At 35.9% G+C, this 23,933-nt stretch overlaps 3 protein-coding genes across 3 annotated transcripts in view; 1 reads left to right on the top strand and 2 right to left on the bottom strand.

The window, feature by feature from the left end:
• LOC113505535 (pro-resilin-like) overlaps positions 1 to 21,735 on the top strand; it is a 46,573-nt gene extending 24,838 nt beyond the window's left edge. The window contains exons 3-7 of the mRNA XM_026888301.1: positions 10,805 to 10,942; positions 11,502 to 11,609; positions 20,083 to 20,172; positions 20,415 to 20,558; positions 20,706 to 21,735. Coding sequence (XP_026744102.1) covers positions 10,805 to 10,942; positions 11,502 to 11,609; positions 20,083 to 20,172; positions 20,415 to 20,558; positions 20,706 to 20,888 — 663 coding nt within the window. The 3' untranslated portion in view covers positions 20,889 to 21,735. The remainder of the gene's footprint in view (positions 1 to 10,804; positions 10,943 to 11,501; positions 11,610 to 20,082; positions 20,173 to 20,414; positions 20,559 to 20,705) is intronic.
• LOC113505534 lies at positions 11,639 to 19,750 on the bottom strand. The gene is made up of 16 exons (XM_026888300.1): positions 19,278 to 19,750; positions 18,883 to 18,934; positions 18,689 to 18,715; positions 18,593 to 18,613; positions 18,254 to 18,289; positions 16,968 to 17,003; positions 16,783 to 16,824; positions 16,284 to 16,340; positions 15,845 to 15,886; positions 14,826 to 14,903; positions 14,112 to 14,156; positions 13,770 to 13,886; positions 13,326 to 13,346; positions 12,878 to 12,883; positions 12,475 to 12,519; positions 11,639 to 12,259 (listed from the first exon to the last, which is right to left on the bottom strand). The coding sequence occupies exons 1-16, from the start codon at positions 19,317 to 19,319 to the stop codon at positions 12,183 to 12,185; spliced, it is 744 nt and encodes a 247-aa protein (XP_026744101.1). The 5' UTR covers positions 19,320 to 19,750; the 3' UTR covers positions 11,639 to 12,182.
• Positions 21,736 to 21,804: 69 nt separating the features above from the next.
• LOC113505531 (myoneurin-like) lies at positions 21,805 to 23,683 on the bottom strand. The gene is made up of 2 exons (XM_026888299.1): positions 23,456 to 23,683; positions 21,805 to 23,202 (listed from the first exon to the last, which is right to left on the bottom strand). The coding sequence occupies exons 1-2, from the start codon at positions 23,627 to 23,629 to the stop codon at positions 22,210 to 22,212; spliced, it is 1,167 nt and encodes a 388-aa protein (XP_026744100.1). The 5' UTR covers positions 23,630 to 23,683; the 3' UTR covers positions 21,805 to 22,209.
• Between the last annotated feature and the right edge of the window lie 250 nt (positions 23,684 to 23,933).

Raw genomic sequence — 23,933 nt, 5'->3', positions numbered from 1 at the left:
ATCAATGTTTCCTCCACAATTCCCACATCGACTCACAAGCCTATCTCAAATCACTGCCTGGTCCCAAACGATTGTGCCGCGAATATAAATACCTATATATTAACAAATAAATCTCACATAATCAAATCTTATACTATCTAACATCGGTACAAACAGATTTTGTAAGTTGCACACTTATCGCGCTAATATGTACCCTACATCTCTCTTAATACCTATCATAATCCTTTGAATTATTACTTTAAAGCGGATTTAGGTTTTGCTCAGCGATTTTAAACCTTAATCGCTTGAGAATAGAAGGTTTGTGGTTGAAATTAAGTTTGCGTTATGACCGTTCTCACAAAAACAATAGCTAGCAACAATTAGGTTAAAAGAGCTATGAATTAATTCACACAGTTTACAAGTACACACAAACATGAATGTTATTAGCCATCATTGCCATAATCACGGCAATTAGTTGAGATCGGTGTTTGCAGGCTGAGTTAAAAATAAAAATTACCAAGATGGAGAAACGAATAAAAATAAATGATTCCATAATTAAACACGCCTTCTTTAACAACCTTACTACAAAAAAAAACTTCTAAACGAAAATGTCTATTTGTATCTACATTTACAACAAACCTTTTCAGACGTTTTGCTAGGCGCCATTCCTTGTACCTCTTTCGCAACCTAATTTTAAATCTCCGAATAATTTCTAGGAAACAAAGTTGCAAACTTAAATATAGGAATTAGGATACAAAGTGAGAATCTTCCTGACATTTAGAAAGTTAATAATAGTGGCCCAGTTAGTGCACTAGTACTGTGCTGCGGTGTCACTCGGATCGTGACTGTTGTTGGGCAATTGATGGCTCGGGATAGGAAATAGAGCTAGAACATTTAAGGTATTTCAATTTCGAGCAATTGCGGTGCAAAAATAACTCGTCTTTTGGCAGTCGTTCTGGTGAAACAGATTGCAGGATAAGAAAGAATTTAGGTATTGTCTCTTTTGGCTGAAAAAAGGCTACCTAGCAAAGTACCATACAATAAAAGTAATTCATAAGAATAAAGGGGCCTTCTTGTGCACGATGTTAAAACGTTACTGACCAGAGCCCAATTCACAGCGTGATGCTTTTCGTTCACTCATAAGTTTATATATCCTATAACAATCGCTAATAACAAAGCTTACTATTAGTAAAATAATTTCCGAAATCAGTTATTCAGATTGTGAAATTACAACGTCACAAACTATACCTTAAATATTAATAACATCAATTTAAGATTCAATTCTACAGAGACGAGTCATTTCACGTCTAATGATAGAACTAGTATTTTCCCACCCGTAATTAGGCAATCAATATTACAAGCGTAACAGCTTAAAACAATTAAATCGAAAAATCTTCGTAACAATCTGATCTACTTTACTTAAGCCGCAAATCAAAAATAGCATCTTTCAGAGTACTGTAATACCATTGTCAGTGCTGATAATGATCTTAATTAAAATTGAATGACTCGTTCTGATATTACATGAGAGGTTGCATACAGTATAAAGTGGATTGCAAAATGTAGGGCTGACACCCACAACCTCATCTCTTGAACAATGCGTCGAATTTTCTGTTTTTTGGTTAGCAAGGATATGGCTTAAAGCCTTTTTTTCTATTAAGAGTAGTTAAGTATTTTGTATTAATAATTAAATCTCTTTTTTAAATGTTCGTTTATTGAATAAGGCCTTGTTTTCGAAATAATACTTTATTTCTGTAAGAGCTGTTGCAGTACGTTTTATAAAAATGATTTCTAAACATATTTATTTTCTAATCTGTTAAACCTAAATATCTCAAAATTTGTTTTTAATAACACCAACATTGCTTAACGTCAGTAAAGGCCTCTTCTCATAAAAACAAAGGCTACATTGATTACAAACTGCGTAATTATAATTTCAGATCATTAGGTACAGGTTTTCTCACGATTTTTAACCTAAAGGTATTATACCTATCATGTTTAAATATCACACGCTTTAGGAAACAATAAAAAGCTAAGTCTTGGTACAAAACGATATCATACAAAACATTACTTAAAGTCAGTTTAACTATAAATAACAAACGTACCTACCCAAATTAAAATAATATTTTATCACAGCAAGATAAACACAATAAGCTCAAAAACTTCAAGTAAACAATACCTTTATTTGACCGTCATGCATGAGCTTGCGGCGACTAGCGTAGGTTGAATAAATGAGTTTTTAATATTTCTAAAACGGACAACACACATAACTAACATTCAAACTTACTAGTTGTCAGTTCAATGTGTTTCCATGCCTGCAAACGCAATCAAACTGCACTTTACCTGTCTTCATAAAATACTAGAATTTTGCAACTTTTCTTAGTGTTAAGACATTCTATATTCTAACATTCCACCTTCTTAATGTTTATAAAGGTGATCATAATTAGTAATTACCGATTAATTACAACCCTGAGGGTTATAGCCACCTTCTAAGCAATATTATTGAAGTCTTGGATGAGTGTCAGCTCACTACAACAATTAAAGTGTCATCTCATTTCTTCCATTGCAATCATATAACTTTAAAAGATAGTTATAGGCCTTCTGTAAATATTTTTATTTAAATACTCATTTACACGATGCGAGGAATATCATTCAAACTGCTATTCATTACGTAGAGAAGACGCTCTTTTATCATCGCCGCCAATGTATCGCAACCTGCACGGTATTTGACGCCTAAATCAGTTTTAAGTGTGATCAAATGTCACTTGCGGTACGCGAGAGGTCGAGAGCTTGCTATATAATATGTATGTAATGATACCAGGTAATGGCAGAGCTACAATAACAGTAACTCCAACACACTAACCCTAGCACTAACTGCTGATGGATGAGCAATCTGTGCTCTGTGCACAAGATAGTGCTCGTAAATCGACTGAACAAATATCTGTGCAGCGCGCAAATATTTTTTCTTTGTAAAGTCATTTATCAAAACGATGTGGTGCATTGAGCAAATATTTATACTGCACTTTTTCTACACTTGATTTTTCCCTTGTTTCTATGAAATATAAGTTGTTTTGGGTGACTATTATGATTTATAGTTTTGTGTTTATACCAATAGTTATGAATAACTTCTGTGTAAAATTGCGCAAATCTCTACGCCCTGAATTCCTACATCGTAATTAGGCGTGGTATAATCCCACAGGTATTTGCCCTTTGCCCAAGCGTGGGCTGCATCTACCAGACTATTGTCTTCACAGTCGGGTGGCTGTGGATGCTTTATCAGCTGATAATTTGTGGCCTAATGAAGACTAACTATTGTATTAGGTTGGTGGGGTATGGTGCCTCTGTTAGCGATTAGCAAAGTGATTCATTTAGGATTTTTTTAGTATCTGTTAACAAAATAGATTAAGATTGAAATGAAAAATATATCTATAAATTTGAATTTTCATTATAAATGGCGATCAGTACAAGCATTTTTAGGACTTTTAAAAATACATATAATCTAGTAACGTAAATGGCATAAACGACAAGCCTTTTCTACAAATCCGTGACATAGACCTATAATTTAAACACGGATCCAATTCCAACAAATATAAATAACATTTTATTTTATTTCAATAAGTAATTCTATCAGAACTGACATTTATCTAGCATGTCTGTTTCATTTCCATAATTTTTCACAAACACCACCTAATTCCCTATAACCCGCCACGCTACTTGCCACGCTACCCGCTACCACTGGCACCCCACCTCACTACCTAATGAGCGTCTCCATCCACGCGGTATCTTGCGCCACGCACCATTGTTCCACAAATATGCCGCGAATAAATCTGACATACACTGATACTTTCAGACAACCTTGTACTTATCTTATGAGATCAGACATAATTTGTCTGTGTAAATTTATTAGATGGGATCAAAATTATGGTTATTATATAATATATATATAATAACATTTATTTAAAGTAACTTTGACTCATAATATACAAAAAATATCAGTAAACACAAAAACACAAAAACTTGTTAGTAACACTTACACCTATGTTAGTAGTTACATTTTGGGCTTAGATCTGTGTACGCCATAACAGCCCGTGAGAAATGGCACAGCAGCGACCCAAGTACACACAGTCAAGCCTGCTTGCTATCATGTTCAGAATACTGTTGGAGCTGGCCCGCACTCTGCTCACCAGGGATGCGCACCTCTTACGCATTGTTGCATAAAAACAATCTACTTGTGCATCTGCAAACATCCCAGATGCGCTACAAAAGCGAGGCAGCCCCACCAGCACTCTAAACGCATTATTATACTGGACGCGGAGAGCGTTGTATGTTCTTTGCGTATATCCTGCCCACAGGCTACATGTGTAGAAGTTAGTGCAGTAAGCTCTAAAGAGGGTGAGCTTGACCTTAAGTGAGCACCGTGCAAACCTGCGAGCTATCATGTTTGCTCGAACTGACAACGCTCTCCGCTCCCGCTCAATGTCTTCATCGTCCTTGAGACTAGGCGTTAACACATGACCAAGATATTTAAATCTGAATACTCTTCTCAATGCTGTTCCGTTGAGTATTAGAGGTGGTATATTATCATGTGTCCTACCCCTAGTCTCAAAAACCATGATCTCAGACTTTTTGCAGTTATACACCAACCCATGGGATTTGGCGTACTCCTCACACAAAGACACAAGTTTCCTCAGGCCACAGATTGACGCACTCAGCAGAACCATGTCGTCTGCGTAACTGATATTATTAACACAAACCCCGTCTATGAAACAACCGACCCTGGTCCCGCTGAGCTCGCCAATCAGCTCATTCACATACAGGTTGAAGAGCGTAGGCGAACTCAACCCCCCTTGTCTCACCCCGCACTCCAACCTATACGGAAGAGATAAAGCCCCAGCCCATCGAACATTGTTGATCTGGTTCCCATACCAATACTTGAAGATGTTAACTATTTCAGTGGGCATTTTGATATTTTGCAACTTTTTCCACAAGTAGTCGTAGGAAACCATATCAAATGCCCTGGATAGGTCGAGAAAACATGCGTAAACAGATGTCGCGCGCTGCGTGTAGTATTTTACAGCATGCTTAAGACCCAAAATTGCACTCTCTGTAGACAATCCTGCACGAAATCCGAATTGATTGTCATACAGACATAAATATTTATTTAACTGAGTATTAAGCATGCTGTCCAATACCTTCGAGATTACTGTGGCTAAGGAGATAGGCCTGTAGTTATCCTTATCTGCTAGATCTCCAGTCTTATTTTTCACAATAGGAACTACTACTGTTCGCATCATATCACTCGGTAAGTAACTATGTCCTACACATATATTGTATAACATTGAGAGGACTCTAGACATGTGAGCGCCTGCATATCGCAAGTGCTCGATGCTGAGCCCGTCATGACCCGGAGACTTACCTCGCGACATACATCTTATTGTCTTTTCAACATCTTTAGACTTAAATGTTACTCCAATTTTCATGCCGGGCTCAACATCGAGCACCGACCTTGATGGTCCTAATGGCGAGGAAACAAAGAACTTTTCTTTAAAAAGGTTAGCTATGTGTTCTGGTTCACTCACACCGCCAACGCTCACAGGTATTGGCGGCCTAACCTTAAGTTTGTTAGTGTGTTTCCAGAAACCACGAAAATCATTTTTAGAATGATGTGAAGCCAGAATATCCATTCTTATTTGGTTCTCATTATTTTGACACCATTTTAACCTAGATTTAAAAACTCTTCTGGCTTCACACATCTCACTATAGGCATGTCCAGATGTAGGCTTACCGTAGTCAACCCACAGTAAAAACTTTTTCCTGGCCTCACTGTGAGCCTCGGCGACATGTTTGTTCCAGCCCACCACTACTCTCCTAGCATGTTTTACACAGCGTTCCCGACCGACTAATGCCGCTTCACATAACGCGTTTACTATGTCTGCATACAGTCTATCTATCACTTTTTTGTGTCTCAAATCCGTACATACACTGTCACAGCATTTATTCAACTGTTGAGGAAAATCAATAAGTCGTAATCTTTTATAACATTCTTTTTGATATATTTTTATTTGATGAGTAGTTCTCTCACCCCATACAACATTATTACATTTAATTTTAACATCCGATCTCCTTTCAGTCATATTTTTTAACCTGCATTCGACGACCAGAGGAAAATGATCGGACCATAGAACATCATATAACACGTACACATTCTCAACCGAGCCCACAGCCGCCTCGGTCACCAAACAGTGGTCAAGCCATCTCTTCGACCCATGAGCCTCGCTTAAAAATGTATACGTGCTAGATCGTATACCTAATAGTTTTGTATCTATACATGTCCATCTTTGTTCATCACAATAAGCAGATAGTTCATAATAAAAATTTTCAGAGGGATGTGCATTAAAATCTCCCATTATATAAACAGAGTCAATACTACAGTTCTCAATAATAGCACTCACCCCGCTCAGAATGTCTGTAAAATCCATTAGATTAGCCGCAGCGTCCGTAGGCATGTACACACTAAACACTAGAAAAGGATTATCTCGTAATATCACTTTTATAGCACAAACACGTGGATTATCGCACTGAATTATCACTACATCCTGGAACATACTGCTTCTCCACATTAGGGCGACGCCACCGTATGGTCTACCTCGCAGAATACCCGCTGAGGTATCCACAGCCGATACTCCGGTGCAGCTGAACTCGTGACTCACAGTGTCGAGGAATGAAATCTCATCAGGCATTAACCAAGTCTCCTGAAGTGCTATTATATCCGAATGTTTACATAAATCACGGACGCTTTGAACAGATCGCTTGACGTTCTTGCAATTAAAAGATACAATTTTATAAAGATCACACATTATTGGTGTTGTTAGTGCCGTGTATTAACGTATCATTATTACGTTTCGGTCTATAATGCATAAATTTTCGAAAAATAATTCCTTCAGGCCATAACTTCTCATCCAAAAACATATGTAGTTTATTTTGTGACACAATAAACTTATATGCATTGTGCTCACACTGTCTTTTAATATGTATACGCTCTAAGTTCACAGTCTCTCCAGTTTTCTTGTGTATGTAGTCAGTAATATCAGATTCTAACGTAGCCTTGTCAACATTGGTTATGAACATAGGCGTTTTCCGATCCGCCGACCTAAATTTCTCAGTCGATTCAACTACTACACTTCCTATACTGCCTTTAAAATTGTTACGTTTTTTCTTAGACTGCACTAATATAAATCCATCGTCATTTTGTTGCGTAACAACGCTAGCATACGATTGACTGTGTATAATCGGCATATTCGGCGCTGCAGTCCTCTCGGTTTCACTCAGCTGTTCGAGAGACATGCAAGTGCCAGCCGATAACGGTAGCAGTGACTCATCGCTCCCACTAGGTTTACTCGCAGCAATGTCGTTATTCTCACTAATGCGGGTGGCAGTTAATTCACTGCGCACATTCCTTCCGTTTAGCGGATTTGCAGATACTGAAATTAGATCACATCTTTGTCTCAACTCGTGCAAGTCATCTTGGGTCACGTACGTCGACTTGATGTTCTTTATTTCACTCTGCACCAGAACAAGATCTTTTAAAAGTTTCGATACATCTAAATGATCGAAAGTGATCGGCGGTAATTTATTGAGATCTCGAGCCACAAACACTGGCAACGCATCAGGTTCTGTTTTGAAGATGGCAATGATATCGTTTAACACTCGATTGTCCTTTCCTTTTCCTTTACGAGCCGTACTCGGCACATCAGTTGACATTGATTCTAGCAACAAAGTCTTGGATCTTTGGATTTGCTCACTAGTAAACGCCGAGGCACAAATTTTCACTAAGCTCGCCTCGTCAGCGATGGATACTTTATTTTGTATATAGGCTAGCAGCTCATCGATAACAATATTACACGATGCACATTTTATTGTATTCGACATTTTTGCTAATTGCGCACGGGCAGCGCAACGAACCGATAACACGAGCGAGGTCAGTGACCGCACGCGCGTGACTGGTTATTAAACTGTGTTTTTCTGGTGTAGGAATCTTGAAATTGCTGAATATGATAAAATCTAATAGAGTCATATTTATTCTTAAATCTTTGTGAGAATAGGCGTTTTTTCAGCTTTTTTCAAGCTTAAATAATTATTACTAGCTGTCTCGTACCTTTGACACTCACAAGTAATGCGATTTTCTATACGTGAAATAATTTTCAAAATCGGCTTAGTAGTTACTGAGATTAGACTCTACAATGTCAAAAAAATTATCTCCATAATATTCGTATACAAATAAGAACAAACAGGCCAACGATACAGGCTTATTAATAGGTATACTGAAAACTTTAATTGAATAGAAACGTAGGTACCTATGACCAATATTACGAGCTACAAAACAAACTGGATTTATACAGCGTGAAACCATAATGTACTTTTTCATTTTTTTCTCCTAAAATATTCGATCATTGTAGACTTGCACTATTTCTTGCACAGACCATTTTAAGTGCAATGAAAGGTACTGTATTACAAAATACTCTATCAAAACTACCAAGCACTGTTTATTTCATGCACCCTTCTAATCGTGGGTGTCAATACGACAGTGCATGTTGCTCCAAACGTGACGGTTACTGGTGATGTCTCGAGAGAGCGATCACGAATTATGTTCACGATGTATAAGAAGAACTTAGCTGAAATAATTGTAAAGAAAGTCTTGATATCTTACACAATTTGCATGTTTTATTCCATAGTCATGTTTATTTTGGACTGCCGACTTATAATGTCATCAATGAGCTTATTGCGCAGGCCGGCTTGAACAAAGTTAATGATTTATTCTGTCCCTAAGTAGGATATATCGTTATGTTTAAAGATGTTTACCAAAATCAGGGTTTGCTGTCTCTTTTAAAGTAAAGGCAATTGTTGAATAATTGTTGTGTGAACGTATTTTCTAGACTGACCTGTTAAGGAAAGCACCAGATTGATCTGAGCAAGCCTGTGCCAGCAAGAGGCATAAATGCATCGATGGTGCTCAAGATTGCTATTAAGGGAGCTCCACAACCCAAAACGCAACATAAACACTTGTGGCACTATCGAAAAGAATATACTAAAACTTACTCAAATCGCTGCTTCAGCTTGAGCACAAATGCTTGTTCTGATTCAGGGTTAGTGAATGCTAATCCTTACATGAAACTTTTGAAATCGGACGCCTAAAAATACATTGATAATTATAATCCTTGTAATATTTTAAACGCGAAAGTTGTTATGTGCAGATGTGAGGATGTTTGTTCCTCTTTCACGCAAAATCCACTTAACGGTACCATGAAACGTGATATACAGTTAATTTATAACCAGGATTAACACATAGGATTTTTATCCCCATTTTATGAGCTCGTGGGATCATTTTCAATTCGTAGCGGGCGGGCAACAGCTCGTAGAAGATAAAACCTTTCTAATAAATTAAACATATTCATTTATTCTTAAATAAACGAAATACCGCATTTCTCATACACCTAGAGAAGGCACATCAGCTCATCAGCACATAACAAATGAATTTTATTGGCAACGCGAGCGAGCGGTGACCTCGCTCTGTCTCCACTTATACCTAGATCTAGCCGAGTACATCGCGTGCAATCAAATGCGTGTAGAGTCCACAAAACAAATTACTACCATCATAATACACCGATTCTGCTGTTTACAAAGGACGATGAAGGAATGGCAATTGGATGGCGTGAAACTTTCGGTATCTGACACTAAGCTAGAAGCCCTTAACTGAAAAGTCACGCAATATGTAGAGGTACAAAAAAAGGAACATCACTTACTTAAAGTGTTGGTTATCGAATGCAACCATAACACACCCTTGAAATATTACATAGAGAGAAAACGAAATGAAGAAGCGTGGTGATCAATGTTAGTTTTTTGTTTATAGAAAAGGCATTTGGCAGTAACTGCTAATATTTAGTCTAATATGCAGATGTAAATATTATTCACGCTTTTAATTAAAATCCAATTGGAGTACAAATTGGATTTTATGTATTTATTTTGCGAAAAGTCATTCTTTTTTTTTGGAACGAATGGCAGAAAATGAACTGTTTTTTAAATCTCTTAATCACTCTAACGTTTGCTATAAGAGAACCCAACTTTGGGTTAAGCCAACCGTGCACATATTTATATGCAATAAGGTACAAATAAATAATAAATAAATAAATGTATGATGGTCACAGTGTTCAAATCTTTTCAAGCTTCAAGTTCAAATTGTAGATAAGATTAGATTAGAGTATTCAAAATGGAATTGATGTAATGATTCTTAATACATACAATGTTAGGGTACAATTTTAATTAGTATAATTTCAAAAACTAGAACTGTTAACCTTCTCTTGCTGTCTCTACGGCACCATAAAGAGCATTGTATGCAAACTTTGCTCAGAACGTGTTGTTTCCAATAGCGCCGGCTGTCAGGGAAACAAAAACTAATAACAAATGACTCTAGTTCTAGGCTATAAGAAAAATCTAATTATTCTAGCCAGTATTGTTAAGAGAGGTAGATATAGTTCGTAAGTCTAGTGGTTCGTGGCTCTGACTGCTATACCAGAGGTCGTGTTCGATTCCCGCCCAGGACAAATGTTTGAGTGATGAGCACAATTATTTGTTCTGCTTCTTCTCTGAGTATAATTTTTCTACAGCATGTTGGTCTTATATTATACAAAAAAATATTACGCAGTCAGGGACACTAACTAAGACTAATAGACCAGTCAAGCATATAAGATAAAATAATAAGACAATACATTCCATTTATATTTTTCAAGCCTTTGATATTACTCTCTCTTCTGAAATTCTGCCTCTTTTGTTCCAGATGTGGCTGTCTGCCCTCGTGTCCTCGTGCCTGTTCGTGCTGGCCCTGTCAGCAGGCAACGAGTACCTCCCTCCCAACAAGGGGTACAACTACGAACCACCCGTCATCCCCTTCCCAACCAACCATAATGGAAATAAGGTAAAAGGAGGTTCTAACATCATGAACCAACCTGGCCTATATGGCCTATACAGCTAAATGCATAAGACAAGCAATTGTGTGAACCCAAGAATGCTTGTTCTGAGTCTGGGTGCCTTTATGCACGTGATTTAAATGTTTGTGAAGCTACCGCGACACAAATATTAAATACCTTACTGCGGGCGTCGAACTGACCCCTCAGAAAAATAAAATTTCGTCCTCTAAAATACTAAAAAATTAACATTTAAATGGCCTATTCCCGGACTGAGTCTAGGTGTCTTTATACATGTGATTTGTATGTTTGTGACTCCCCCGCCGACATAAGGATTAAATTCCTTAGAGGGGGAGACGTTTTAAAAAAAATCTTATCCTTGGACTTGATAACACCTTATAACATTTTATTTATTTTCTCTTAAAGTATATTCTATTTATGAAATTACCTAAGAGCAGATAGCGAAAAGTTTAAAGAGTCTTAATGTATTTCTATCCTTCCTATATGTATATTATTGAGTCGCCTGTCAAGTTTTTGCCCAGTTCTAAAGGTGTATTAAAACATTTACAGCAAACAACCCCACCGCCGTTCAGGCCGGTGCCGACGCCACAGCGCCCCACGTACCTGCCCCCCGGCCCGCAGCCGACCCCACAACCGGGCCCCGCTCCCACTCCTGGGGTAAGTGACGTTCTAAACCACGGCCCACATTCCGCTATTTACAATTGCCGATGAGTGAATTGGGGTTCTTTTTTTGTAAGGCTAGGGAATCCTCATGGCTCCCTGGGGGAGGAAATGGGTAGTGTTACACGCTTACCGACTAAACCTAAAGTGCCGTGCTACGTCATCCGCGTTTTTGTGTCGTAAGGCAATGCGTTGCTATCCTTCCCACACCGACCGCGTGCTTCCGCCGGCCAGTAGCGTGGCCACGTGAAGTGTAAAGAGCGTCGGCCTCCTTGCCTCATATAGGGACCACATCCATAGAACCGAATGTGGCCCCGCCGTGAGACCCATAATCGGACGACAGACCAAGTCCCTCAGAAACCTAGAATTTGAATTGGGGCCCTGATCTTAAATCTAAATCCACTTCGAGCTCATAAAGCAGAGGGGTAAGATGGAGCAGAATATGACATCGCAGGCATATGAAGTCAGTGACTTTACTCGCTGGAGGGACTTTAAATCTTGTTTGGGATATACATAATTCCATTCTATTGTTTGTAGGTTACAGGTTACTGTATGTTAATAAAACACAGTCTATTCATCATCGATATATAATTTCGGCGGTTCCCATGCAGGCGGAGCAAAATATTTGTTTTGGGTATTTTTTTGATCTGAAAACAAAAATACTTTAGTCGCAAACTTGTATAAAACCATTTTTTGTTATCAATCGCGGTATACTTATTTTCTTTCATCCAAGTTAACTTGCCAATGTTAATAAATCTTGTAATGTCTACAATTTCTTACAGAAATATCTAAACTTTTCATCAAAATAAATATTTTATATATTTTGTACATTCCGAAACACTACTTATTAATGATGTCATACCGTTTCCGTCCTCATCAATGGCGCTCCTAGTTTTGTTGTCTTCATCTATAACAAAACAATGTACTAAGAACAGCGCCATCTGTTGTCCAATAGTCAAAACACATCAAAATATACATGAAATTGAATCGGGCCTTCGCCATACTTTTTAGTATAGTACAGGTGACAGGTAGTGTGTTAAGCCAAGTTCTACCAGCTTTAGGTACTTTTTATAAATCGACTTTTGCTTTTTAACAACTTTAGTAACTAGTAACCAATTAGGTACATAGGATTCCCGGATTTTCGTCTTAACTGACATGTAATCATAAGAAAACCGTCCTCAATTGACCTATAGTTAGGTAATAAAAACTCCTTGTCAAGACGGATCTCATTAAAACAATAAAAAATAATATTTAATGATACTAACCACTGCCTATAAGGAAAAAATAGATAAGTTATTAAAGCAATAAGAAAGAAATGGCGCTATAGGCTTTGTGGTGCGTCATCTCGCTCCCACGTTGGCAACAGTCCTACTCGTCATGATGGTAGCCTTTACCATATGGTTTACTCTCATATAGCCTGCATGGCCTTTAAAATACATATAAAGTACTTTTATACTATTAACCTCCGACGCAACAAGAGAGTTGTCTGTCTTGTCTTTCTGTCTGTCGCATCATAGCTTCTGAACGGATTGACCGATTCCAATTCAGTTTGGTTTTTATTAAAGGTGAATTATGTACGAGTGTTCTTAGACATGATTGATAAAAATCGTTCGAGCCATTTAATAGTTGCGTGGGTTCAAGTTTATATTAAAAAAAAAATTCAAAATAGATGTTTTATTCTGTTAATATGATTTTGATGAATAAAATACTTACTAGGTAAAAACCATGGACTCACTGCAAAAGACAAATGTTTTTCGTGTTAATAGGTATTTACTGATTTATGGAATAATCCTGCGATACCTGCATAGATCATTAAAAAGGTGGTAACGGGAAGATAATGACACCCTTTTTTCAGTTTCCTTCTTGTAGTTTAATGCATAATAATAAATACTTAGCTAGCAGGCTGGAATTTTCAGGGTAGCTTCAAACCCGATCACAATACAATTTACAAGTATAAAAACGGCTGGATCGATTTTGATAAAATTTTAATGGGTTCCATAGTCGTTTCTTAGGTTTTCGCGAATTTTAGTTCCCCTAAAATCTAAAATTAAACTGCGATAACCGTAAAAGTAGTTTCATTCCAAAAGTAGGTTTTTAAAATCTATCAATTTTGATTGTATTTTATAATTTTATTGGATTTATACGGTGCTTACTTACACTTCGGTAAAGGATGTGCTGTGGTGCACCTCGTGACGGGACGACTGTGTCTTGTTTGGTAAAGCGCTAAAAGTTCACCTCCATCGTTATTTACTTTGTCAACGAATATTGGTTTACCTGAAATGGTTTGATAAAACTTATAACTCAAAATAAGCAAAACAGTTTAAGTAAAATTGATGACCCCTCAAAGTTATGACTTTACCAACCGTTGCTGAACCTCGATTTCTATTTCTAGTACTTTTGTTAAGTACGTGTATATATCTAAATCAATATTTTGAAAACAAAAACAATAACGAAATATAAAATTAGAAAGTAGGTAAATATAATATGCAATCAACTCACCATCAGACAAATGATTTATTTTCCCGGAAAACTTGTTTTTTATAGCTAAAAAGAGGTTTTTTTCCTTAAAAAAATCGATTCTCGCACTAAAAAATTCAATCCTGGGGTGTTTACAAAGATACAACTCACATGCACAAAGACACCCAGACTCCGAACAAGCATTCGTGGATGACACAAATGCTTGTCCCACGCGGGGATCGAACCCGCAACACGACGCGCACAGTGGGTTTAGCGTGGCCGTGGTGACCTCAACCAGACTATCCGTGCAGTCAAGGTTTAATAGACTAATTGAATCATTTCAAAATTGGGGCAAGTAACAAGTATTTTCTGTAGTCAATAATTAAACCATCCTGTATACGTTCCACTGCTGGGCACAGACCTCTTCCTACATACTCGTAGGTAAGGCTTCAGCCTCGATCTCAGTATTTGAGGATACTATAATATGTATCTCGATTTCAGTTTAAAATGATAATGGACTTCTATGTTATATCCATAGACATAAATTATTATGATTAAGGATTTATCAAAAATACCTTCAATAATCATGAATCTTCAAAGTTTAAAACCGTTTGGGTATATAGTGATGTTTTGTGCCAATAAGGGAAGTTCTATGTAAACATTGATAAACGTTACAATAGTTATATTATTTTCGATAGTTTTATGTAAGTACAGTGATTTTAACTAATTATTTACTAATTATAGTACAGCAGATACCTTGAGTAGGTCTTATAATCGCTAGATCAGTAAATATTTGTTTTAGACCTTTTAACGATTCCCCCTTTTTGGCTTTATCTGCAAACAAATATTAAAACACATGATAAAATTAAAAATGTTAAAATTCCCCCCAATATTATAGTCCTTCACCAAGTGTAGGTAATAGTTACAATACCCCTAAAATGCAAACAGACCTGGCAGCCATTTTGGTAACATAAAATACGTGAAAATTGAAGTATGTCCGTATCGGATTGTTGCCTTTCGTACCCAGTCAGTAGGAAATCATTATGTTTTTATTTGCAGCAACGATCGTAAATGACATGAAATTAAATCATTTATTCTGCAAATAGGATAGACTTCATCACTTTAACATTTCAGTTTATTATGTTAGCCGGAGTCGACATTTCCTAGCTGGCTAACCTGAGAAGAAACGTCGAAACAAACTCAGGGGTCGTTGCCTCTTTTAAAGTTCAGACAGTGTAGGTGTTCATAATGAGTAAATAAATGCAGTGCTTTCTGGACTTGCCTTTGGAAGAAAGAGCCAGATCGACCTAAGCAGGCCTGCGGCGTTAAGCGGCACGCATACCCCGAGCGGCACATGCAGCTCAACCATTTATCTGGGAGCCGCACAACCCACACGACACACGACGATACCGCCAGTGCCGCGATAAAATATGTCAGACAAAACCCAATAATTCAACCCAATAAGCCTAATTCAAATCCAAATTCAAACAAGTTTATTGCAAACTAAGTGAAGGTATACAAATTTTGGAGGTGTTAATATTGAGCAGGTTTTTAGAACTTAGCTGCCTGATAGGGCATTGCAATTTATACAACTTTGTTAAATCGGCAGAATTTGCATATCTATCACGTATGTACCTAATGATTTAAGAAATTAGTTCTGACAATAGACCTGCTTAATTTTTACATTTACAAAGCCATTAAAAAGTTTTATATGTGTAAATATGAAATTAAAAAATATAAAGTATCTAGGTAAATATAATATGCAAACAACTCACCATCAGGCAATTGATGAATTTTCTGGATAAAAATCTTGGGATCTATAGGTAAAAAGAGTTAAACCTCATATTATATAGACTTATCGAGTCATTTCAAAATTGGGACAAATGACAAGTATTTTCTGTAGTGAATAATAAAAACACCCTGTATAGATCCCTCTGCTGGCCACAGACCTTTTTCAACACTCACTTTCTTCTCTATGTGATTTTTTGTCGTTCCGATTTTTGTAACTCAAGTTTGAGGCACTTCCCGTTAAGCTAGCAAGCTGAAATTTTCAGAGAAGCTTCGAACCGGATGACAATACTATTTACAACTATAAAAATGGCTGGACCGATTTTGATAAAAATTGAATGGAGTGACATTTAAAAACTTGGGGTATTTAGATTTTTTGAATATATTAATTACTTACTTACTAATCATAGCACATCAGATACTCACCGAGAGGTATAACTTGCCGATCAAGAATAAAATTTTTCAGTGATTCCCCGCTTTCACCTGTCAGACGTTTTGGTAACATCAGATACGTGAAAATTCAAGTTTTGTCTATATCGGATTGTCATCGGCCCTCATACCCACATTCGATTTTAATGCGGTTTTTTTTTTATTATGTTATTTAAAAGGTATATCAGTAGAAAGTGTTCTTGGCTATGTTTTGCGGAAATCGGTTCAGGTCTTCAAGGTCATCACGTCGTTTGTGAGATGTGATAGGAATGTTACACTCTCAGTTTACTTGCAAGCATATGTGGGTCCTGATATTTGAAACACTAATGTCTTCTGGAACCACTGAGCTGGTCCGGTAACCCTGGTCTACCTTTTAGTAAACCCATCGAGTTTGGGCTCATTGAATTTGTCTTGACTAGTTCTGTTCATGTTCCTAATTTGGTCGGGGGTTTTTAAATTTATATTTATTATCCGTAACAACGGCACATCAACTCACTATTAGGGAATCGAGAAAAGCTCCCGTTTGGAATCTTGAGGTCTATAAGAAAAGGAGAAATAATTAAAGTAAGACTTGTTATCACGTTAGACATATTATCGTCAAAGATTAATGGAGTATTTATTGAAATAATGAGTGGTAAATAAACAAATCCATAAAAGATGTAAGTAGGACGAAGAGCTTACCTTGCAACAGTTTTCCCTGTGACTCCTTAAGGCGTACTGCAAAAATATAAGAATATAATAAAATATTGGACAACATTCACACAACGCTATCTAGTCTCAAATTAAGCAGAGCTTGTGTTATGAGTACTAGACAACTGATAAATATACTTGAATATTTCTAAATAGATACATATTATAGATAAATTACACCCCGCACAGAACAAATGATCGTGCTCATCACACAAACATTTGTCCTGGGTGGGAATCGAACCCACGGCCTCCGGTATAGCAGTCAGGGCCACTCATCACTAGACCAACAGGCCAGCCAGAAGGTAAGCAAAGGCAGGCAAGAATCTATACTAATATATAAAGCTGAAGAGTTTGTTTGTTTGAACGCGCTTATTTCAGGAACTACTGGTTCAAATTGAAAAAGTTCTTTTTGTGCTCAATAGACCATTCATCGAGGAAGGTTTTAGGCTATATACCATCACGCTGCGACTAATAGGAGCGAAGATACAATGGAAAATGTGGCAAAAGCTGGGCAGGTATAAAACATAACATATATCTTCTAACCACGCTGACGAAGTCGCGGGCAACAGCTAGTAAGTATTTAATACGGTGGCAGACCAAACCGTTTTTTTTATGTGCTCAGAGAATAATTTAATCGGTGCCGCATATTAATAAAGTTTGTTGTCAGTGTATGTTTGTACTTTAGTTAAGGTAGTGTAGCAACGACTGAAAAAAAGATTACACTTTATTTTAGATCAGCGGTCGCGCGCGTCTTCTGTAAAGTAGAGATTGTATACCGATGAATATTGAAATTTTACTACATTCATCATCAGCCTAACCTTTTCCCAACTATGTTGGGGTCGGCTACCAGTCTAACCGGATTCAGCTAAGAACCAGTGTTTTACAAAGAGCGACTGCCTATCTGACCTCCTCAACCCAGTTACCTGGGCAACACGATACCCCTTGGTTAGACTGGTTGTCAGACTTTTCAAACTTCTGACTACCTGTAACGACTATCAAATATATAGGAATCACAGCCGGGACCCACAATGTAACGTGCCTTCGAAAACACGGAGGAACTCGTTATGACAAAGATGGTCATCTACGGACCAACCGCGTCAAGCATAGCTTAACCTGTGATCGATTCACTTATGCGGTTATAGCTTAGCCACGAGCTCCTCTAAATTTTACTACATTATATAGATATTAAATGTCTGGTTGTGATTGGTTGGATTTATTTAAGTGTTACTTAATTTAATGTATAAACGTCTGCCATATCATTAAATAAATATTCTTACGTTTTACGGGATCCTTTAACATAGTGGCTTCAACACCTGACAATTAAGAACATTCAATATTAGAATTCCTATAGAAGTATCACTTATTTCAATTTAATAGTATTTGACTAAAAAACATCCTAATTATTCCGTCAGATAGTTTTCTATACTTTATATAATATACGCATTTAAAATTCAATAAAGACAAGCAACTAAGGCGATGAAAAGCATAGACAAGACACTACACTTACTGCTAGCAAGTGACGTCACATTATAGTAGTAGGTACTCATTGCAACTATTTGACGGAAATTAGGGTTTATTTTGTCAAATAAAAGGTATTAATGCTTAATATAACTAACTTGTCAACTTTTCGCCGTATTCTGAAGGATTCAAAAATGTTTATTAGTTAAAGGAAAACAAATCAGAAAAAAAATTAGTTTTATATTTATTTTTACCCATGTCCATCTCTTTCATAACCTTTGCTGAAAATAAATAATTCGTATCATAAAAAAAAATGTAATGCATTTATAATACACAGTCCTTTAATGAACTTTTTAATAAATTATAATGAATTGCTTTGAATAATATATTTTAAAAAATACAAATAAAAAACAAAACAATTAAATTATGGATTAAATATTGATCTTACCTAAATTTGTATCATAATTCATTTCTTGAGTAATTGGAACAATAGTTAATATCTGCAATAAAATACAGTATCGTTACGCAATAATTATTATCAATTATTATGAGGACATAACCTAATACATATATTTAATACGTTAAAAACCTATTTATAGGGAAAACGTATTTAGTACCTATTAAAAGGTATGGTATACCTAGTCTAATAAATAAGTATTAAGTACAAAGAGAAAGGTTTTTGAGTTTATGACGTTGTTGTATTTAATCTCAGTAACTACTGAACAGATTTTGAAAAACACTAATCAATAATAACCACAATCTTGTGGAGTGTCATCGGCTATAATATATACCCAAAAGATACCGCTTAATATATTTTATTTATTAAAAAAATCGTAGACAAACCAAATGAATAGAAATAAAGTTCACAACCAATATCCGCTCCATTTCAGCTAAAACTAAACGTTTTTATTTTCTTCGATATTAAGGTGTAACAAGGTTTTTATGATTTAATTTCGATTTACAATAAAATACAATCCTAGTGATTGCATGTGTATAAATTTATCGCTCTGACGTCATGTTCAACGTCCGATTATTTTAATGGACATTGTGAAGAAATTAGAATCAGAACGCCCCCTGAACTAGTCCAGGAAGTCAAAATTGGTAGCATTCTTATAAAAAATATTCTCATTCAATTATTACAGAATTATGTAGCAATCGCAAAAAATATTGCCGGAAAAATATTACAGCAATCTAACTTGTGCTTATGTCGCTTTATCGAATAATAACTGGATGGCACGTAGCGTTTTATATTTATCGAACTATTTTAATCCTTATATGTATAATAAATTAGATATTATTAGATTAGATTTTTTTATTATTAAATGATGTAACGGTTTACTCACGCGTATTTATCGGGGGTGCCCGACTACTCCGACTAGTTTCGGACCCAACCAGAGACCTTAATCATGATCTGACACGGCGGGATCGCGATCACTCGTTTACGCGTGAGTAAACCGTTATATCATTTAATAATGAATCAGTCTCACGATAGTTATTATAAAAATATGTTTTTTTTTTTTAAATGATGCGCTACGCTTTACGAAAATTTTTCTCCAAGGCCGAAAAAGAAGTTTTACCTCTAATATCAATTTGTGCTGCCATCTATAATTTAATATTATACATCTAATAAACTATATTTTTTCCTCAGCATCATGACCACCATGAGCACCACGAAAACCACGACCATGGGGATCACCACCACCACGAGCCCGGCATGCCCTTCGACTTCTCCTACCAGGTATAAGTTAATAGCACTTAATAGTCTAGTGTTCTAGCGGACAAGCTAATTTGTAGTATAGGTCACCAAGCCAATGAGTATTGTGGATGACGGTTCAAGCAGATCGACACAAATATTGGTGCTGTCAACATACCCTAGTTTCGATTCCGAATATCCGTCTTTGCACGTGTCTTTTGAATGTTTGATAAACATCATACCTACATAAATCTAGCTTGTTTAGATTCAACTTAACTTTTTTACAGGTGGCGGAAGACGGCAACGACTACAGCCATAATGCCATCTCTGACGGAGACATCACTAGGGGCGAGTATCGCGTTGCCCTGCCTGATGGACGCACGCAGATCGTCAAGTACACCGCTGATTGGAAGAACGGTTTCAACGCTGAGGTAATTTATATCAACAGTAACTACTCAATAACAAATGGCGTTGAACCCCAAACCTATCGCATAATAGCGATAGTTTATCACACAGTGTTTTAGAAATACTTTTTAATTTTACGTTACCAATGTAATCATATCTTATTAAATTATCAGGTAAGCTACGAAGGCGAGGCCAGGTACCCCGACCCGCCAGCGGGCGGCTACGGCAGTGCCGGCAGCGGTAACGGCAACGCCGGATACGGCAGCAATGCCGGCTCGGGCAGCTATAACAGTGGATCAAGTTCTGGCGGCCAGGCCTACGTACCACCCAGCCAAGGTGGCGGCTACCAGTACTAGACAAACGACCAAGTTTCCAATGAACTGATCATGTATTTCTTACTTGTTGCGCGATGTGAATAGTCGATTATTAATAATACGAGCACAACTCTAATGCATTGTGACAGCGATCACCTGTGAACGTTTTGTGTCAAAATGTACGAAAAACTAAATAGGTATTACGTATTTTCGAAGCTTCAATAAAAGAACATATATATAGATTCGCGTAATATTAGTGTGAAATAATATATAGTATGTGTAAAAGAACACGTCTGTTAATTGCCTTTGTATCTGTAAATATATTTTGTAAGCAAGATTCGAATCGAGAAATACTAACCACAACATCGACTAAATCGATTCAAATCTAGTTTATTTTAAATATTTTTCAGAATTATTGTTTTTAATATAATACCTATAGCTTAAGTTAAAATAACATAGTTACCGAAATATAGTTACCAATTGTTACTTAGAAAATATAGAAATTATGCAAAAATATCAATCCAGGTTTTAATGGACTTTCTTCTTTCTTTGCCAAGCTGTTTTGAAAAGGCCACGGATTTTTTACAAGCTACGTAATCTTGTAATTACGAACAGTTAATATATCGAAAACCTTTTAATATAAAATAGATTATTAGTAGTTAGCCCTACTACCTTTAATTGTATTATAAAAAGGGAAGCTAGGAACCATAATGTGATGTTAAAAATGACAAAATTGTTTGTAATAGTTCTTAATTAATAATACTCATTACACTGCCGTATTTTGTATATTTATTGTATAGGATAGAGGAGTTAATTTGACAAATCTTGTTGAAAAAGTGTCCTTTTGTACCTTATTTTTTTATAAATAAATGTAAGCTAAAGTTTTCAAGGGAGTTTCATTTCACCATTTTTCCTATGATGTATGATTAGCTCACAAGGACACTACTAAGGGCATCATTCTCGTTCTTTGGTCCTTGGGAATCCTCTTGGGCGGCCACTCCAACTCAAGGGAAGGAAGAAGGGGTTTCTTTATGTTGCAATCATTCACACACTAATGCGCGACATCCCTGACAATTATAATCGGTTAATAATTTGCCCATTTATTATTGAGGGCGCCACTATCGAAAACTTTTCTTCGCATCAACCAAAAAATGTAGCTTAAGCATCCTTAATTATATAGGTATACGCCTTTGTTTGCATAATATCTTCCTTCATCGTCAAGTGTGAAGTGATCGCATGTATTTGCGAAATTTGCAATAAAACATTGCATGTCGGGATTTGGATTCTTTTAGTAAACAATGAAAATAGTAAAAACATAATTATTTAATTAGAAGTTTTTGTTATACATTGGTTTTCAAAATTTCTACATACAATTCATTACTTTAAATACTTGTGCATCAGTCTGTACATTATCTAGCTTCAATATATAATTCTCAGCGTGATGAACATTTTTCAAATGACTGTTCAAGTCTTTTCTTAAACTAAACTTTTTATCACAGATAACACAACATTCTGCCTTCTCCATATGTTTTCTTTTCATATGTTCTAGCCTTCTACCAGAAGTGATGAATTCTGCATTACATATTTTACATTGAAAAGGTTTCTGACCGGAATGCAACATCAAATGTTCCATTAAGGTCTTTTCATTCACAAAATTATCGCCGCAAACCTCACAAGTTTTATCTTTGACTTTAGTGTGTGTAACATAGTGCTGTGTTAGATTACTCTTCTTATAAAAACCTTTTTGACAAATATCACACACAAATGGCCTTATATTTAAATGCACTTTATTCATATGTGCTTCCAAGGAGTTTTTATTAAGGCTACGGTAATCACAATGAACACAGAGGTGATATTTAACAATCCTCTTTCTTTTTAATTGCTGTTTATGGTTTCTTAAGTGTACATTGAAATGAGAATGTGATTTTAGAATTTTGAAGCAATATGGACATTGTTTTTCTTTATGGCAGCTAAGGTGTACTTTTAAAGTAGAACTTTTGTTAAATATTTTTCCGCAGATATCACAGATTATAGCTTCATTCTTTATATCCTTATGAGTTATTTTATTATGTTTTTGGAGTAGAGTTTTTGATTTGAATTTCATATCACATTTCTTAAATAGAAAAATACTTGTAGGTTTCTTAAAATTAGATATAAGACTATCACAGCTTGGTATATTCACATTAAATTTACATTTCACTGAATTATGGAGCGGAACATAGTTATCTAATTCTTCATTTATATTGTCTGTGACTGTATTCAGCATTTCTTTTTTTAAATAATTACTTTGTAAGAGGCTGAATATTTTTATGACTAAGTCTGCACATTCTTCACAAGTCCTTGTTGAAACTAGGTCCTGAAAAAAAAACAGTAGGTAGGAAGTGTTATTAAAAGTCATACTAATAAGTAGTATAGTTAAAAATAACAAAGACAATTTTATTAATCGTTATTGCAAAAAAAATGGAAAGTATCCATTATCTATTATCCAAAGTATTTTAAACAAACACATTCTTCAACTAATAGTTAAAAAATAATTTGTATTATGAGGATAATATTTTCTATGCAGAAATTGACTAATTTAATTAAACGTTAATATAAACCAATCTTACGTGGGTTGGGAACAAGCTTTTCATCATATTGCTCAAGTTAATATTTAAAGTTAAATACTCGTTGTGAATTTCTATGTCTTCATAAACGCAAAAAGTATTCAAACTGTTCTTTAGACATAAAAAGCAAATGTTTTTTAAATTATTTGGATTAATAAGTAAATTCAATAAATCCATTTTTCCCTTATTGATTTAGTTTCTAGTAGCGTCACAAAATCACTTTTTTTTATTTATTTTTGCTAACAACACATAATTCATATAAAACGTAAATAAAGCCAAGTTTAAAATATAATTGAATTAAGAACGTAACGTACGCCGCGCAGGAACTTTCAAACAAACTTTTTCACTGATTACGTGCGGTATGTCAAGCATGAAGGAAGTGTCATCGTTTTATTGGGAAGTGGGAAAAAACTAAAATTTGCGCAATCCAGCAAAATTCTTTATTTTTGTACGTTTACTTTAATTAACAGAGTAACAAATA

Source organism: Trichoplusia ni, chromosome 26 (genome assembly GCF_003590095.1).
Source record: "Trichoplusia ni isolate ovarian cell line Hi5 chromosome 26, tn1, whole genome shotgun sequence".
Classification (NCBI taxonomy): Eukaryota; Metazoa; Arthropoda; class Insecta; order Lepidoptera; family Noctuidae; genus Trichoplusia; species Trichoplusia ni.
The sequence above is the reverse complement of the archived record's forward strand: the minus strand, read 5'-3'. Positions and strand labels throughout refer to the sequence as shown.